Source organism: Pleurodeles waltl, chromosome 7 (assembly GCF_031143425.1).
Source record: "Pleurodeles waltl isolate 20211129_DDA chromosome 7, aPleWal1.hap1.20221129, whole genome shotgun sequence".
Classification (NCBI taxonomy): Eukaryota; Metazoa; Chordata; class Amphibia; order Caudata; family Salamandridae; genus Pleurodeles; species Pleurodeles waltl.
The window spans coordinates 1,075,990,537-1,076,008,073 of NC_090446.1; the positions used below are offsets into that span (position 1 = coordinate 1,075,990,537).

Here is a 17,537-nt window from a genome sequence, read left to right on the forward strand (position 1 = left end):
GTCACAGTTCTGGAAACAAATGGAAGCAGGTTCTCCTCTCCGGTCACAAGGTACAGTCCTTTCACTTTCCACGGGTCCAGTAGTGTTGTGGAGAGAGTGTCCATAGGTACCACATTTATATCTGGTCCAAGCCAGTGGTTTGGGATGACTCCTGACCCCTTCATGACCATTAGGGAATAAAGCTCCCAGGGGTAACCATATCCACTTTTTCAGCAGTTCCTGAGTGCTCTACTGCAAATAATCCCACAGTGCCTCTCTATGCCTAAAACCAAGACTGCACAACCTTTCTTCCATCTTGCAGATTCCCTGTGATGCCCTAGTGATGTGGCCAGGGAAATTAGCAAACCCTCCCATATGACCACTCAAAACTGGTAATGGGGGAAGCTCTACTTCAAATAATCCCACAGTGCCCCTCTATGCCTAAAACCAAGACTGCACAACCTTTCTTCCTTCGTGCAGATTTCCTGTGATGCCCTAGTGATGTGGCCAGGGAAATTAGCAAACCTCCCATATGACCACTCACAACTGGTAATGGGGGCAGCTCCTGTCCCAATAAGATTAGTACTAGCTGAATAGAAGAGGAACAGGATACTTTCCCTCAACCATACCTTTTTCTCACCTTTGGGAGACACTTCACACTCAAACAAGGAGCCATTCAGCTCCTGGGTAGCAGTGAAAAGCTCAGGCAAATATGCTTTTAGAGGCTTTAGGCAGGTTAAAAGAAAGTTTTCTTCATCTATTTGGCAACACTTGTCATGCATCTCTGATAGTTGGTCCTAGTGGTCGTAGGGCCATTGGTGAGGGAGAGGATGAGTTAGGTGTCATCTGCATAAGATATTATGTTGCAACAGTGTGCTCTGATGATGTTGGCCAGTTGGGTCACATAGACATTGAATAGAGCAAGGCTGAGGAATGAGCTCTGGGGGATCCCAGAGACGATATACTTGAGTTCAGAGCTGAACATAGATATGTGGACCCTTTGTGTCCTTCCAATGAGGAAGGAAGTGATTCATCTGAGTGTGTCCCCTTCAATTCCATTGTGGTGGAGTCCTTAGATCAGCATGTGGTGGTATACTGTGTCGAAGGCTGCTGAGAAGTCGAAGAGGATCAGAGCTGCAGTTTCTCCCTGGTCGAGGAGGATTCAGATGTCATCAGTGGCTGCAATCAGGTTGTTCTTGGTGCTATGATTGCTGTGAAAACTGGCCTGGGAGGGTTCGAGTAACTATTTCTGCAGCAGCTGTTTTGCCTGTTGATAGTCTTTTTCAGACCGGTTGGTTTCGAGTTGGCTGCGATCAGGGGAGGGTTTTATAAGTAGTGGTCTCATTTTCTCATGTTTCCAGACATCAGGAAATGTTGCATTGGTGATTGAGGTGTTGAGCAGGGTGGTGAGTTCCTAGCTAAACCTGTCTGAGTCCCAAGAGGGGTTATTCTTGTTTAGGGGGTAGACTGAAGACAATAATTTCCTGAATAATTTGCTTGACATTTTTTGCATTGATATCTTTTGACACAGAAACAGTGCATGGATCAATGCATATTATTTTAATTTAGCAGAATTACATTATCTAACCTTGTCATTTTATCTTGTTATGTTTTAAACAGTGTCATTGACTAGACAATAACATTTTTCAAATCCCTCCATTCTGAAATGTCACAACTGTGAAAGTGAAAAATAGTTCTGAATGGCAGTGATTTATTTATTTATTCATAATAGATATTAGTATAGTGCTAACATGTCACTTTGGGATCTGCAAGGTTTAGGACAGGATCAAACAGACAAGGAAGATAAGCAACATTATGTTAAGAAGGTGTCAAAAATCAAATGTCGAACCAGAGCAAAGTGATTGGCAGATACATATTAGCATAAATAAGCTATACTCACTGAGTGACGGAGACTGCATTGTAGAAATTGAGAATAGAAATATATCCACCCTTATAGGAAAGAGCAACACCACATCTGTGTCTTCCGAGACAGGACTGGCAGGAGTAGCTTAAGAACAGTGAAAAAAGAAAAAATGTACCTGGCAATGTGCCCTGGCTGTCTTTAGAATGTGGCTATGATTCTAATTTGCACCTGACATCCTTATCCCACACCACACTTGCATTTCACCAGTTTTGCACCCCTTTTCGACTCTATTTTCAGTTTATAGGTGTGTTCTCTTTTGGTCACTCCCCAGTATCCATTTATCAGTATTCTTTATTCAGTTGCAGCTTGCCTTGGGCTGAAAGCTAGCTATCCGGGTCGACCCTGCTGGCTTGTTAATGCTGCTACTACAATAGCAAATTATAATCTACAGTTTCTGTCATAAGAGGGAATTAATATATTCCTTGCTTTCAAGGATAGTTAATACATAGTAGTAAACCTGTTTAGGGTTTGGAATGAACACAATTGGTCCCCCTACTGGGATGTGGAGAGGCTTATGAATCCTTTTTCAAGATGTTTCCTGAAATATTGTTTCAGTATTTCATCCTCTTTGTGAGTGAATTTAACCATGTGGAATGCTGGGTCTACGTATCAATTCAATAACACAATCAAAGAGCCCATGATAAAGTAATGGTTGTACTTCCATTTTGCGAAAGACATCAACATATATGTGTAGTCCTCCTACATGCACTCATCATTCCATAATCCCTCTGTAGTAATATTTATTGAGAGATACAAACCATTGGGTCATGTTTTCTTAACCATGTGGTTCGTAAAAAAGCAATCAGTGATATCAAATGTGATCACCTCCACTTGACATATCGTAGTTGCCATTACTAAGGGTTTAGAGGTTCAACACATATCTCCAGAACTAAAGGGGTTCTATCAGTCCCTTTTGATGGCCTCAGGAGCAAACCTTCGTAGAATGTCAATTTGATATTTTCTTTGAAAATGTGTATCCATGAAGCATCCTGATGCTCCAGAATCTGGTAAAGCTACTATATGCCATGGCCCATTCCAGGTGGCTAGGACTATAGACAAATGAAAATGTGCCTTATCATGTTTAAGGCTTGACAGAAACTTTTGGCTCAACCTTTGTGTCTGTTAAAGTCAAGCATGTTGTGTTTCAACAAATAAAAAATGGGCAAAATAAAAAAAAAGCTTGCACCTTTGTTACAATACAGAAAAATACATAATCATAATTTCCATTTTTTCCCTAGAGGGTGATCTCTTAATGATATCGATTTTCATGGCTTCTTCCATAGAAACGTATTTCTCTGCTGCTATGGCCATACACTGTTGATTTGTTTTTTCTTTCTGCTATTCAATTTTTTTGCTGGGTTGTGATTTGTATGATATGATTGCTTAAAGTGATGACCTTCACTGCTAACTCAGTGAATCAATACATGTGCATATTTCTCCTCCTCTGCAAGCATTGATAAAAAAAAAAGCTCCTGCCACGGTGTCAACAGACTACTCTGCTTTGTTGTAAAGCTATTAGAATACATTGATTTACATAACTAACTTTTGGTTTCCTCACCTAAAGGTGAGTAATCCTGCATGAATAATCTATTATATTTGAAGTTTTTCAAATATGGCTTTAAACTGAGAAATGAAAACATCAACATTAGAACTCTATGGGCTCTCGTTTAGCAAATGAGGTGTAACCTAAGAAAGCATCCATGCTTACAATTTAAAGGATAGGGGCTACCTTTGTCAAATCTGATGCAAATTAATCAGGGTGAAAGTCAAAAAATAGCACTGTCATTGTGAAAGGAATGCTTAAAATTGGTGAGGGTCGCCAGAAAATTTACTGATACTGAAGAAAGACAGAATCATAATCTGTTGCTCTTGTAGATGATAGGAGAAACAGAACTGGGGTTTTATGTAATCTGTTGCCTTTTTTTCCCAATTCCTAGCTTTGCTGTTTATGTTGTGACAATTTCAGGACATAACTGTAGGGAGGTGGCAGGCTATTTATTAGCATCTCCGTCCACGTCCCCTGACACAAGGTTAAAGTCCAAACAGGTATAAGAGAAGGTCTTAAATATAGCACTCTTCAGGAGCCTTCCTAGATATTAATGATTCAAGTTGAAAGACTCCTTAAAAAGTTCAATTTTCAGATGTTTCCTGAAATGAGGATTGTTATATTCAGCTCGGTGCTGAGCGGTGAAAGACTGCAGGGTTTCTTGCACTAGATTCCTTATAATCTCACTCTATATATTAGTTTTTTGAAGGAGAACTGTTGGATTATCTGAAAGAATGTAGCTTTGTTAGGGGTTCAATAATGAACCACTTTTTGGGCTAGCTATGATTTTTACCCCATTGTGCTTTGTGCATGTTTAGGAATTCCACTGGAGGATAATGGAGTACTTTCAAGGCTGGCTTAACATGATCTTGCCTTCATATGTTAAATAACATGTTGGCTGCTTGTTTTCCACACTTTGCCATGTTGAATGGTTGGAGTGGGATAGTTTACAGTAGTGCAACTGTTCCAGAGCTCTAGTTCTATTTGATAATTCATTTTCAGCAGCGGGACGATTTTCTAGAGGAACAAATGGAAATGTATTCTCTTGATTACTGCATGAATTTGAGGGATGATTTTGAGGTCTGAATTTAAACGATCCCCAGGTTTTCTGAACTATTGTCTGCTGTCAGATGGTTGGTCCACACTAACATAACCACTGTTAAAAAGGGGTGCAGGAGTTCATAAGGTGAATGAACTATAAACATGGCCTTAAGTGTTGTGTTTATCTTGTCACATTTGCTGTAAATTCAATGACTAAGGTCCAATGTCAGGTTATGTATTCTGACAAATTGCTGCTTATTTGGAAACTGGTGTGTACTTGTTTTTCTCTGACTGTAAAGTGACAGGATTTGTTAAAGTGGCACGCTACAGGGAGCGAAAGAAAAGGCTGTCAGTTTTTTGTAGTACAAAACAATATTAATACCTGTAAATTAACTATAAATTATACTAGCAATTAGGATAGAATGAATTAAGTAGATCGTTTTTATTCTGAAGTTTAAAAGAAAGATTGTTTTATAGGATCCAAAGAAATCAAGACACTTGACCTGGTGATGCCCAAATGATAAATATTTGCTGAAACCGGATTTTCACACATTATTGTTTGTGTGCTATATTTTTACCAGTAAAACTACATATCTATGCAAATTTATTGACTATTTCAACTGAAAATGTGTCCGAAATGCACCACCTACTACACCCTACCCTGTTACCACTCCCCTGCTGAATGGGCGTGGCACATTTGCTATAATTGTTTTTTTGAGTGACACTTTAAATGGTCACAATCCCATTACTTCAGAAATATAATGGTAATGGCAGCACCCCCAATTTGAAAATCATTCCAGCATCACTGCAGACTAGTGGGTCAATCAAAAGGGGGTGGACCTAGCTGACCTCCATCACAAATCTTACTTCCTGTTTTGCTCTATTACAACAGAGAAATCTCTCTTTCACCAAGTGGTTCATTTCATTTAGAGACTCTGTTAATGCCACATGTTCCTGCACACGGTGGGTCGCAGAGGGGGCGGGACGGAGCACGGGGGCACTTTGCATTAAAAAAATATATTATAAAAAACACTTACCTCCGTTCCCCCGCCGCTCCTCTGCTCCTCCATCACGCTGGCACTGCAGGCACAGGCTCCCAGCCTGCCATGCGCCCAATCCTGATGCTGCTCTGTGCTCAGGAAGACTGGGATCCTGTGCAGGCTCTCTCTGGGCTGGAGAGACCCTTCTGCCCAAGATGGCCGGCCAAACATACATGTGCAGTGAGGGGGAGTGCTTAGTACTCACCCTCTTTGCTCATCACCCCTGTGGCCCCACGCCTTTTCCCCCAAAATGATAAAAAACATAGTTTATTATCGTTTTGGGGGGAAAGGTTTGCAGCAGGTCAGGGGGCGATGCTCCTCTGCCCTTATGGAGGAGTCACCCCTGCCTGCACAACAGACTATTTGAATCTGGGTAGTATAAGTATATGGCAGACTTTACCTGAAATAGATCAAATAGTTGCACTATGGAGATCATGCAGATTTTGAAGAGTAAAGGGAGGGGTGTGGCATTACCTTTTGCAGGAGGATGAGGCTTGCAATTCAATTTCTGTTTGTTAGCTCTAGAATAAAAAAGGTCAGCCCTGATGATTGAACACAGGTCTGCCTTCCTTTCAATGAATGACCATGTTTTCCCTCCAGTAACTTTGAGCTGGAACATTCCCTTGCAGATCTTGTTGAGACATATTTTCATATCTCACAGCTGGGTAGCATTCATTTTCTCTGCTCTCATAGAAAAGGCTTCAATTCAATTCATTTTCTAAACTACCTTCTGCTTAAACATTGACATTACTACCTGAAAATATACTGGTCAATGAAAAAAACGGTTAGGACTCAACAAGTAAACAAAACCAATAATCTCAATCAAATAGTTGAAGTGGCTGTACCTGGATAGTGATGAGTAAGATGTCGAGTGCGGTTGGCTCCTCTGGAGTCGATAAGGATTTCCTTTGGCTCTGCAGCTTTGAAATTTGCATCCACTTGCCATTGAAGAACGAGTAAAGAGTTTCTACTTCCCTGATTGCAACTATGAGGACATTGCCATGTCTGTCCTTGATTGGTTCATAATAAACTCTACCTAGGTTGTGGGTGCCAAGTAGATTCTGGAAAGGAACAGACCAAGACTCATGTAAGGACCAGAGAAAAGGATGACTTTGGCAGTTTATGTATCATTAGATTAGTTTGCTGAGTTAAGACGTCAGAATTATATTCTCGGTGTCATGTGCACGGAAACATAATAGACACTTATCACAAAAGGTATATGAGTTAGAATGATTTGGATTAAGTATTGAAAATGTCAATCAACCTCAATCAAATCTTTCTTTGCCTATGCAGCCATAAAGCTCATAAAAATATTGCAATTTACAAAAGTACATAAAAGCAATAAAATACTGTGCACTTGAACAATTCATACAATACAATTCATTCAGATACAATCTAAAAGCTAAAGATCAAGGACTAAAGTAAAATAGTAATAAAGGCACAGGCACGGGGCTAGAGCTAGAAATGGGAGGGAATAAAAGGACACAAACACTTCAGCATGGCACCCTTTTCTGCCTGAGCCTCCACATGAACAATAGAAACTGTGAAACATCAAATACAATAGATTGCCTAGAATCACTTCTTAGAATTGTAAATGAAGCTTAAAAATCTGTACGGCCCAAGATGCGACACATAGGAAGGATCCACTTCCTACTGAAACCGTAAAAGATTGGACAGAAGAATACAACATATACATCAGTTTCCTCCATCTGGCAGCAAAGGGCACAGGACTAGCCCTGGGTGGAATAAAACTCCATGGAATTCCATGAAACAGGAGTTCCGTTCCCCACTGAGTCCTCCTGAATGCACCAGTCTTGGAAGCACTAAGCAGGGTCAGGCCTGGTCAGACCCAAAACAATCTAGAAGCTTCTAGGTATTTTGATATCAGGAGCTGTTCTGTCTAGATGCCAACATGCCCACTTAGCGAAAGGGTATAATACCTTATTTGGAACTGATTTTTTCTAAGCAAGCTTTAATGCACTCTTCTTTCAAAGCACAATGTTAAACAAAGTTATAATTATATTTTCTAAAACTATATGTGTAAATCAATAAATAGTCAAACATGGCGCAATATTTCCATCTACACAAATTATAAAACTTACAATGACATATTAGTTTCTCATTTCAATATAAATGTTTATACAATGTTCTTCACAGAAAGTACAACGAGAAGTTGTCTAAAGAACTAAGGAATTAAAAAAATACTAGAAAAGCAGCTTTTCATCAGGGAAGCCAAGGTCATATTGATTACAAAAGGTACATATTTAACAAGAGATTTAGCATCAAAGGAGGAAAACGCTAAAACAAAATATCCCAAGCTCGATGAATGAATTGCATGATATGAACAACGAATACTATATGTATGTAGACATACTAATCAAATGCAAGTGGAAAGAAACAAACTTGCTCAGGTTCTCTGTGTCTTTTTTGTTTCTAGGTCATCAGCTTAAATAATGAGGTGCTAATTAAGAGAAGTCTTGCCAAAGAAGGGTCGGACGAGAGGACAACAATATCCCATCTGAATGTTGCTCTTACTATGAAATGACCCAAATCAGTAGCAACAGGTAGGGTCTAAAAGACCTTAGCCTGAGCTCCTGGGACAAAGATGCAACTTTGCATCTGTGACTCAACACAATATACCATGACAAAACAGAAGATGACGTATTTAGCATGCATTTATTATAACAGAAAGGCTAAAGATGAAATCAAGCATATTAACTAACATATCAGATGAAGAATAAGAGAGAGACATCTCTAACAATGAAACAACCTATCAAGCACTTCCCTTTTCAGTAGCTGGTAAATGCCTCTGTGTGAGCCTTCTTGCTCTCGCTTGGCTTTTTCACACATTACGTGGCTTTGCAAGTGGTTTCACCCATTGCACAGTGCATACCTCCTCGCACTTTCTACAAGGTTTGAGGTGCTGGCTTCAAAGTCTGTCTCTGTCCGAAACAGCATGTGAAGTTTCAGCATTGGTTGAACGCCCGAAAACTATGGTTATAAAAGTAGGATTCTTTCCCAGTTCAAGCAGCTCACAGGGTACATCTTAGGTTATGGAAAGTCATGTGACCAACCAAGACTTACCTTCCTAAAGAACATCTTTTAATTAAACAGTTTTCCCTTTGATAGCCCTATCTTGCAAGGTACAATGAAATTCATTGTGGGGAACTAGCTTTCCTCTGACAATCCTAGGTGCTATCTCTAATAAGTGTTAGTATAAAACCCTAGTCCATTACAATCCTCATAAGACTTATCCAGACAAAAAGCTGAGGAAATAAAATAATTAATGAATTGGGTTTTGGATGCTAGGAAGCATATATTGACTACCATGACTTGTTGCTGCAGTACATGTATTGTTGTATAGGGTTTCATCAGGGGAACAGGAGCATTTTCGTTTTACAGTAAGAAAATATAAGCATTCATACCAAAGGTGTCTAGGAAGCTGTTGAGTGATATTCCTATTTAGAAAAATAGAGATAAATTTAATAAATTTAAGGCTAAAAAGACAGAAATCCAATCAATAGAACAGAGATATGAAATGTTAAAGATGTAAGTGAAAACAGTGCTAAAAAGCACAAAGCACCAACTGTGGATATCTGGTTGTGCTAAACTAAAGCAAAGTCACAAGTTCACATAGACTGCGTTGGAGCACAGGCTAGCTACAGGGGCACAGTTAGGCTTCCTGAACAAGAGTACCTTGAATTCTGGTTGTGAAGAGTTGCAGAATCCTGCAACTAGGATGTGTCGCCTAGCCAAGGCGGTGTGAGGTCAAGGTTGGGGATGCATCTCTCGGCATTGTGCATCTAGAGTGTGTCACCCAGCCAAGGTGGTGCGAGGTCTGGGTTGGGGATGCATCGCTCAGCATCTGTTCCAAGGAGCTGTGATAAGGAGTCCTGCATCGTAGTGAAGGAGGCCATCAACAAGAATGCTTGCAATGCGAGGGACTACATCGGGAATGCAGTGCACAGCAGCAGTCCCAAGAGGCTGGGGGCTGCAAAGACAATTCAAAGTCCTTGCACCAGGAAAGTCCATGCAGCTGAGGTAATGCATCGGTTCTGCTCGGGGATGTACCATGCAGCAGTGGATATATGTTGGTTCTGCTGTGTCCTCAGATGGCTCAAGCAGAGCACCTTTAAGACCCACTTCCATTGGTCCAGGACTGGAATGTCACCACTTGTCAGGGTAGGACTTCAAGATGGTAGAGTCCAAGTGCTGGGTTCGAAATGGTCGGATGCCTGATGTGTCCCTGAGGCTTCTGATCAGGAGGCTAGACAACTAGCCTTTGGGTTACTGGGTTCAGGGTTGCAGGTCCAGTCCTTCTGACCCAGGCAAGAGGACAGCAAGGTAGCAGGTCACCACAGCATGACCTCCGTCATTCTGAGGAATAATCTGGCTGAGTGGCAGTTGTTTCAGGAACACAGCAGTGCTTCTTCCTGGCAGGGTTCACAGGTCCATAAGTGAACTAAAGAGAGGGTGTCTGAGTTTCTGTCTGTGGTCCAATATTCATACTTGGTGCCACTCTTGAAGTGGAAGAAGCTTCCAGAGGATTCCATCACCCCCACCAAGAGGTGCTTGAAATGTCCTGCCTCCCTTCCTTGTCCCAGACTGTCTGGGGTCACAATAGACTAGTGTCAAGCCCCTTTGTGAGACTGCTCAGGCAGGGCCTTTGTGATTTGAAAGCATGACAGATGGTAGCTCCTCCCGATCTTTAACTCATAGTGGCTCATCCTGCCAACACCTAGCTTCCCTTTATCACACTGTCTGGGAGTAGTACACAATGACCAACTGCCAACTACACCTAGTCATCTGACCCAGGATACAGGCAGCAGACACCAAATGGTTGGGACAAGAAAATTACATCTTTCCAAAAATTGCATTTTCAGAACTGTGATTAAAAATCTGACTTCACCATTAAGGAAGGCTTTTAATTACAATCCTTTAGACACCTAACTCGATTTGCCCACCTGCTCCCAATTGGAAGTTACAGCCTATTAAATGGAATAAGGTAACCCTAATATTATCCTTTGAGAGAGGCAGGCCGTGCAGTAGTAAAAATCAACTTGTTTTTCACTATCAGGACATGTAGAACTTAAAAGTACATGTCTTACATTTTAAATACACTGCACCCTAGCCTCTGGGCTGTTCAGGGCCTACCGTAAGGGTGACCTATACATTAAAACTGCACACTGGCTGCAATGGCAAGCCTAAGATATGTTTAAAAGGGCTAGCTATGTGGGTGGCACAATCAGTGATGCAGGCCTACCAGTAGCATGTTTCATTTACAGGCCTTGGGTACATGTAGTACTACTATATAAGGCAAGTAAATTTAATATGTTAATTAGGTATTTATCTAATTCCACCAAGTTTTAAGGAGAAATCACAAGCACTCTAGCATTGGTTAGCAGTGGTAAAGTGTGCAGAGTCTTAAGGCCAGCAAAATTGAGATCAACAAAAATAGGAGGGGTTAAGGCAAAAAACTTTAGGAGAAGACCACCCTAAGGCTGGCAGGCCTAACACGTGTCAAAAGAGAGAACCAAGATTACAATATGAGCAAATGGAATTACAAATGCGCCCGTGATTTTTCCATTCTGGGTTAAACTATCGTTACAGAAGGTGTTAAGTAACGGGCAGCTACAAGTCATATGTTTAGAGTCGTAGTTTGACTTTTGCATTAATAACGAAATTCAAATTTGTTACATTAAAATCTGGATATTTCGATCCCTCTGATTCAAAAGAGCCTGGCTTCTACTTCTTTCATTTCTTAGCACCAGGACACCTTAGAGATAATTGCATTTGCGATGAAACCAGTTCATAAACATATTATATTTTTTTAAACTTTGTCCAAATAGCACAGACAATTTACAATAAAACTGCAATATCCTCAAAATATCCTTACTATGTAAGCTGTGCATCATGTGAGTGAGTTGTTTCATATAAAGGTGTGTGAAATTTGCATAATTTGGTTTTGGACTATTCCACAAAATTTCTATAAAAGTATGCTGAAATGCCTCATCGCCTTCTATTATTTGCATTGTTCTGTATGTTTGTGGTAAAATGATTTTAGTGAATGTCATATCTTATCGCAAAATGTTTGTATGTATGTGATATGTTGAAATAACATAAAATGAGCAGTGCAAAAACTACAGAGATTATGCTAATTTGCCAGTATAATGCAAATTTCGTCTGGCCCTAGTATCTGATTGGCAAAGTGCTATCTATACCAAACATACTAGGCTGCTGATTTATAACCTATATTGGGTATTATTGATAACTGCTTAAGAAGTAAGTACTTTAGGAATATATTAAACCCACGTCTGTCGCTAACAGACACATAATACTTTCAGTGGGCATGCGAACATCTGTGAGGAGAACAAAAAGTCCAGAGTTTTCAAATATTTAATGGTGAGCTTAATCTGGCTCTCCTGTCATAGGTCATATTTATAAGTTCCTGACTGAGCTCACCATTAAATAAAATACTTTCAAACATTAAAAATAAGGCAATCCCTTTGTCTTTCAGCTAGGTTTGCTCAATACAAATTGAACTTACAAAAATAGGGTACACAAGGTTGCAATGAAATAACAGTCTAAAGCAAATTATAGAACCCAAATACAGTTTAAATCACTAATTTAAATTGTTACTGCATTTTGATCTTGTGCAGTGCTCTGTTGCTTTTGGCTAGAGTGGGGTATTCACCATTGATAGGCCTCTATCACTTTTGCTTCTTCAATATAAACTCAGAGTCAGTCCTTACCTGGTGTTCTGAGTAACCTTGTGGATCAAAACAGCACCAATCTCTAACAATAGGTACCCCTATCATCCTGTTCACCTAATCAAATTTGCTTTTGATGACTTACAACAGAAATGCTTCAGGCATTCCATTTTCTTGGCAATGGCTATTGGGCCAATGGGTTATAAATATTTCCAAAAAATGTCCACGTGTAACAAAACTTATCTGATCAATGAAAGCAAACTGCTAAATAATTTTGGCTAACTGGGTAACAAAACTCAGAAGCATTTATTAATGGAAATTGAATAAGCTAGTTGTCCAATATGACTCATAGCAAAGAAAACTATTATTTTTTATTAATCCTGTTAGCAGTTCCTTACTAACGGAATCCAATCATCACTTCCATTAATAAACAGGTGAAAAATGACCTAGTGTGAGAGCCAAAGTTAAAGTATAACCTTCAAACTGTATCTCTTCAGCTTCTGGTTATGATCTTTATCACCCCAGGAATTCCCTGCTTGGTTATAGTCATAAATGATTACTTATCATATGGGGAGTCTACTGTAGGCAATATTGCTCTTGCTAATACGATCTGAAATACTCCTTTCCTTTTATTCAAATTTTCAGAATATGGTGCAAAATTGAATTCTAAATAGATATTGAAAATTTTGGCTTATTCGCACCAAGTTGACCTGACTTTGGATTTTGTCAGTAGTAACTACAAGATCAGCTTTTTTCTGTTCTAAGCCTGTCAAGTGAGAATATTTTCCATTGTAACTGTGTTGATGTGATGTTTCTTGCAGGTGAGTAAAACTCTGAACTTGTCTTTAGCATCTAAAACAATAGCAGGCTAAGTCGCTGTGCTGATTTTTCCACTAGCCCTAGTAAACACAATCACAGTTTTGTAATATTGACACTCGAAAGCTGTGACAATACCTCTATAAAACAATTCCAAACCAGTTGTCTCAAACAAATCAGGCTGCCTTATGGTGAAAAACCTCAAAATTAAAAGAACACACTCAATTCCTGATCAGAACATAAGCATCATGTATTGAATAGAGGTTGTGTAGACTGAATGCTTGATTACGAAATCACAGAGGTCACCAATCATTCTTGAAATATAGATCACTACATAGCAAACAGCAATAGCAGTAATCTAACTGAGCTCTTCTACATAACTGTTTTCTTGGATATGTGAGTAGAATGACTGTTGACTGTATATTTCTCCCACCATCAAACACCTGTCAGTCATGAATGATTGGTTTGATAGTTTCAACAATCGTTTCTGTAGTCTAATGAGGATAGTGTCTTGCCATCTTCACTAGTGAAAGCTACCTGTTCTGAACTGGCCTTAAAGCCACCAAAATGTAAAGAGCAATTTCTGCCGTCGAAGACAGCAGTAAGGTTGGTGCTTGTCAGTTAGCAGACTAATTGACACACAGCTTGGTGGGTGAAGTGCTGTAATATTTGCACATCACTTCTGGAGTTTCTAATAGTAGCAGATCCTTCCTGAAGGGCAAGAACCATTTCTGCAAAAAGGAGGAGATTGTCACCTGCCATGACCAGACAGCACTTTAAAAAAACACTTACAAAGTGATACCTCCAAAGCAGAGGTCTTTCCTCAGAAAATCAAAAGCTAATGTGCTGGAGTAGGTAGGAGAATGTTTTTCCATTTTCTCTGTAGAGTGCCTTCATGGTGTACAGTGGTGGTACAGTGTGAGAAGGCTGGCCCTAAAAAATAAAGACTTTCAATGATATTGCTGCCGGTGGTATACCTGGTCAAAGACTTTTCCAGGTAGTGGAGTCTTTGGTGACTCCACCATTAGGAACACCACAATTTCTGAATGGCAAATGAGGCAGGGCATGCCAGAAATGTATGGGTTTTGACAATTGTTGGTGGGTGCCTCAATACAGTACACCCTAAAATAACCCTGTATGGGAGTCGCACAAATGCGTGAAGTAAGATGGCCACCTCCCGATAGTCTCTTAAGAAAGCTGGCAATGTCAATGATCTTATAGACATTTTTTATATGTTTCATACCTGTTTTGGAGGCATATTTGTTGCTGTGTGTCCAGCTCTCCCTTTTGTGGCTTTTCAGGAGTGATGAGAGGCTTTATTCATTGGAGCCTTTCCTCTGAGGTCTCCAGGGAAGTGCTGCCGGAGTTTCCTGTCAGGAGGGTGGAGACAGATCAAGAAGAGGGCAAGGCTGTGGCCTAAACCACACCCACAGCTGGTTGTAGCTACTATACAGCCTGCTTCTAATGTGATATATTGAGTAATTTGACTCTTTCTTCATTTGGATGGAATTTGATGTCATTCATAATAATTACTAGTGTAATATCAATATAGAAGGAAAAATGATGTGAATAACAAATGTAAACAAACAACTTCTCCACCAGTAAAGTAAAAAATTGTAGATTCCACTGAACCTTCTTCAACTGCTATATTAGAAGAATTACAAGCAGTACACTCTAAGACAGATTACATTGCATCAGAAACTAAAAATATGCACGAGGTTATGCATAGCCTCTCACTGAAAGTTTCTGACAACACAATTAAAATCCAAGATAATCAGGAAAAACTTAATAGTATAACACCTCTTACTGCAAAAATGTAACCAATGAATAAACTATTACTTGATTTAGAAAACAGCAATAGACAATATTACCTGCTCATGTTTAATTTATCAGAAACTGTTGCAGACAAAGATTATAGGAAATTTTTGGAAGCCTTGTTACCTGGTCCTTTACATTTAAATTTCTCTGAGAAATGTAAAATTGACAAAGCACATAGAATTTCTTCTCATCGTAATCCAAGCTATGAGAAACCACGTCAAATGATCTTTAAAGTTTTATGTCACCAACATTTTATTATGATCATGAAAGTTGCAATTTATTAGAAATAATAAGCCACCGTGTACAAGACAAACAAAAATTAAAATCTTGAAATGTAAAAGTGGTTTTGGATTACTAAATTTCTTTAATGTGTTTTGGATTAGTAGATTTCTTTATTATCATAAAGCGTTTATATAAAAAAAAAACATTTTTTTGATTTACTAATGCAGACTTAAATAATGTGGCTACATGGCTTCACATTAAATGAAGTTTGATTTCCCAGTTCCTGTTACTGGCATCACTGACTATGGGCCTCATTATGAGTGTGGTAGTCCGAGGGGTGCGCCGTCCTACTGGGAACATGGTTCCCAACGTGGTGACGGGGGTCTGAGCTGTACTCAGCCAGGGCAGAGCTGAGCTCAGCACCACCTGGCTGATCACAACTCCCCTCACCACCAGCCTTTCCATGGTTGCAAGGTCAAAATGACAGTTTTAAAACTGCACACCCAGTAGGCAATGGAAGTCTTGAATCCATGGTTTACATTGCTTCTTTAGTGGCTGGTACAATGAGTGCTGCAACTCATGGGAAGCATTTCATTTATGGACTCTGGGTATAGGTAGTACCATATACTAGCAACGTACCAGGGTTATAAGTTGAAACCACGAGTGCTTCAACCACCCATGGCTCAACAACGAGTTTGGAACAACAACCTCATTGGTATCACTAATGCCTTTACCACGAATGCTTTTACAACGATTTTTCATTGTAAAGGCATTCCTGGTAAAGGCATCAGTGACCACCCCAAAAAAACAGCCCCAGTCCCAGCCCGACTTACCTCCTCCTTCACCACGTCGACTCCCTTCTTGTGTGCCTTAACCACACATGTACGTGGTTCACACATGCGTGGTTAAGGCCCTAAAACCAGGAAGTTGTGAAAAACGAGACCGTTGTTTCGATTTGGTTTTCCACTACTTCGTAGTTTAGGAGTCGTTGTTCTGGGTGTTTCCCACGTACAAGTAACTTCAATGTGCTAATTAGAGATGTACCAATTTTAATATGTTAAAAAGGGAGAGCACGACCACATTACCACTGGTTAGCAGGGGTAAGGTGTACACAGTTATGCAACCAACAACAGTGGGGTTCAGTAAAAAGGCAAAAACATGCTGGATGACCCTACAGGAAAGGCAAATTTCCAAAATAGCTCATTAACCTTCTCATCAACATGTCAGGTGTCCAATCTAGCCGGCTGCCTACTCTCACCTAGTATACTGCAATAGATAATTATGGCCTGTGATGTTCACAAGGAAATGCATATGTGAAAGCAGGATCAGGGGTCAAAGCCGAAACCCAGCCGCTATGTGATTTACCAGGGATTAGCAAGGGACTGTTTCTAGGGTCAAACTCCAACCTCAGATTCTACACTCCTGTATCCCGAACCATACCCAATTTTCTGGGTCATAATTCCTGCTTTTACGTTTTCACTCTCACGTTCTACGTTCTTTGCAGTTACTCTTACATCATTATTGCACCAACAGTTCTGAGGGGCAGCTTTAAAGCACATATATCTGATCAGATGTCTGGGGAACAAAGGAGTAAACTCTATTGTTTTCTATGGCCATAAATGACAACAGTCAGTGTTATTTTTCGAGTTCCCTCATGAAGAGCTCAAAGAGATGAAGCTTTTCTTAATACCTATTCATTGCACAACCGTCGAAATTAAACACTCCCAATACCAATATCCAGTACACTGAACACTAGATAGGCGATTCTTATTTGCTATGAAGCAGCTGACAAAGTGCCATTTTTACACAGACCCATCGAATTTATATAATCTGGTCTCTCCCGATGATTCTGACTAATTCCATTCTCATTAGTTTTCATTTTGTCAATTAACTCGTCTTAGAAACTCCGCTCTAATTTTCCTAGTTGTATCTCTTCATTGAGTTTTCGTTATATAAATTAATATCGTATAAAGCTCCTGAGCTGAAATGTGTAGAAATCAACTGATGAAGAATGAAGGTTTTCGCTTTCTTTGTGACTTATTGTAAGTATAACCCAATCGAGTATAGAAATAACCCAATTTTAAATGATTGATAAAGTCAAATACATTGACAAGTTTAAAGGCTAGATCTCACATTTGTCATTCCAAAATACGATTGCAGACGTTTAATAACTGTTTAGGTCTATTGCATTAGACTATGGCTTGATATGAAGTAAATATTTTCATGTATTAGAGGGTGTCGTAGCATAACTGATAAATCAGACAACAATGCACTAGCCAAGATGTTGTAATTCAGGTGACACATAGAACCTGAGAAAAGCCTCAGCAAAGTGACAACCCAGTTATCACTAAGCCTTGTTCACATAACATCTGTCTGCAAACATCACAGAGTCCTTTGATGGATCAAAGTGTTAATCTAGCTCAATGGGTGTAGCAGCATTG

At 39.7% G+C, this 17,537-nt stretch overlaps 1 protein-coding gene across 1 annotated transcript in view; it reads right to left on the minus strand.

Moving 5' to 3' along the window:
* ANKFN1 (ankyrin repeat and fibronectin type III domain containing 1) overlaps nt 1-17,537 on the minus strand; it is a 1,012,473-nt gene that overhangs the window by 298,502 nt on the left and 696,434 nt on the right. Inside the window, exon 11 of the mRNA XM_069202026.1 lies at nt 6,376-6,591. Within this exon, the coding sequence (XP_069058127.1) occupies nt 6,376-6,591 (216 nt within the window). The remainder of the gene's footprint in view (nt 1-6,375; nt 6,592-17,537) is intronic.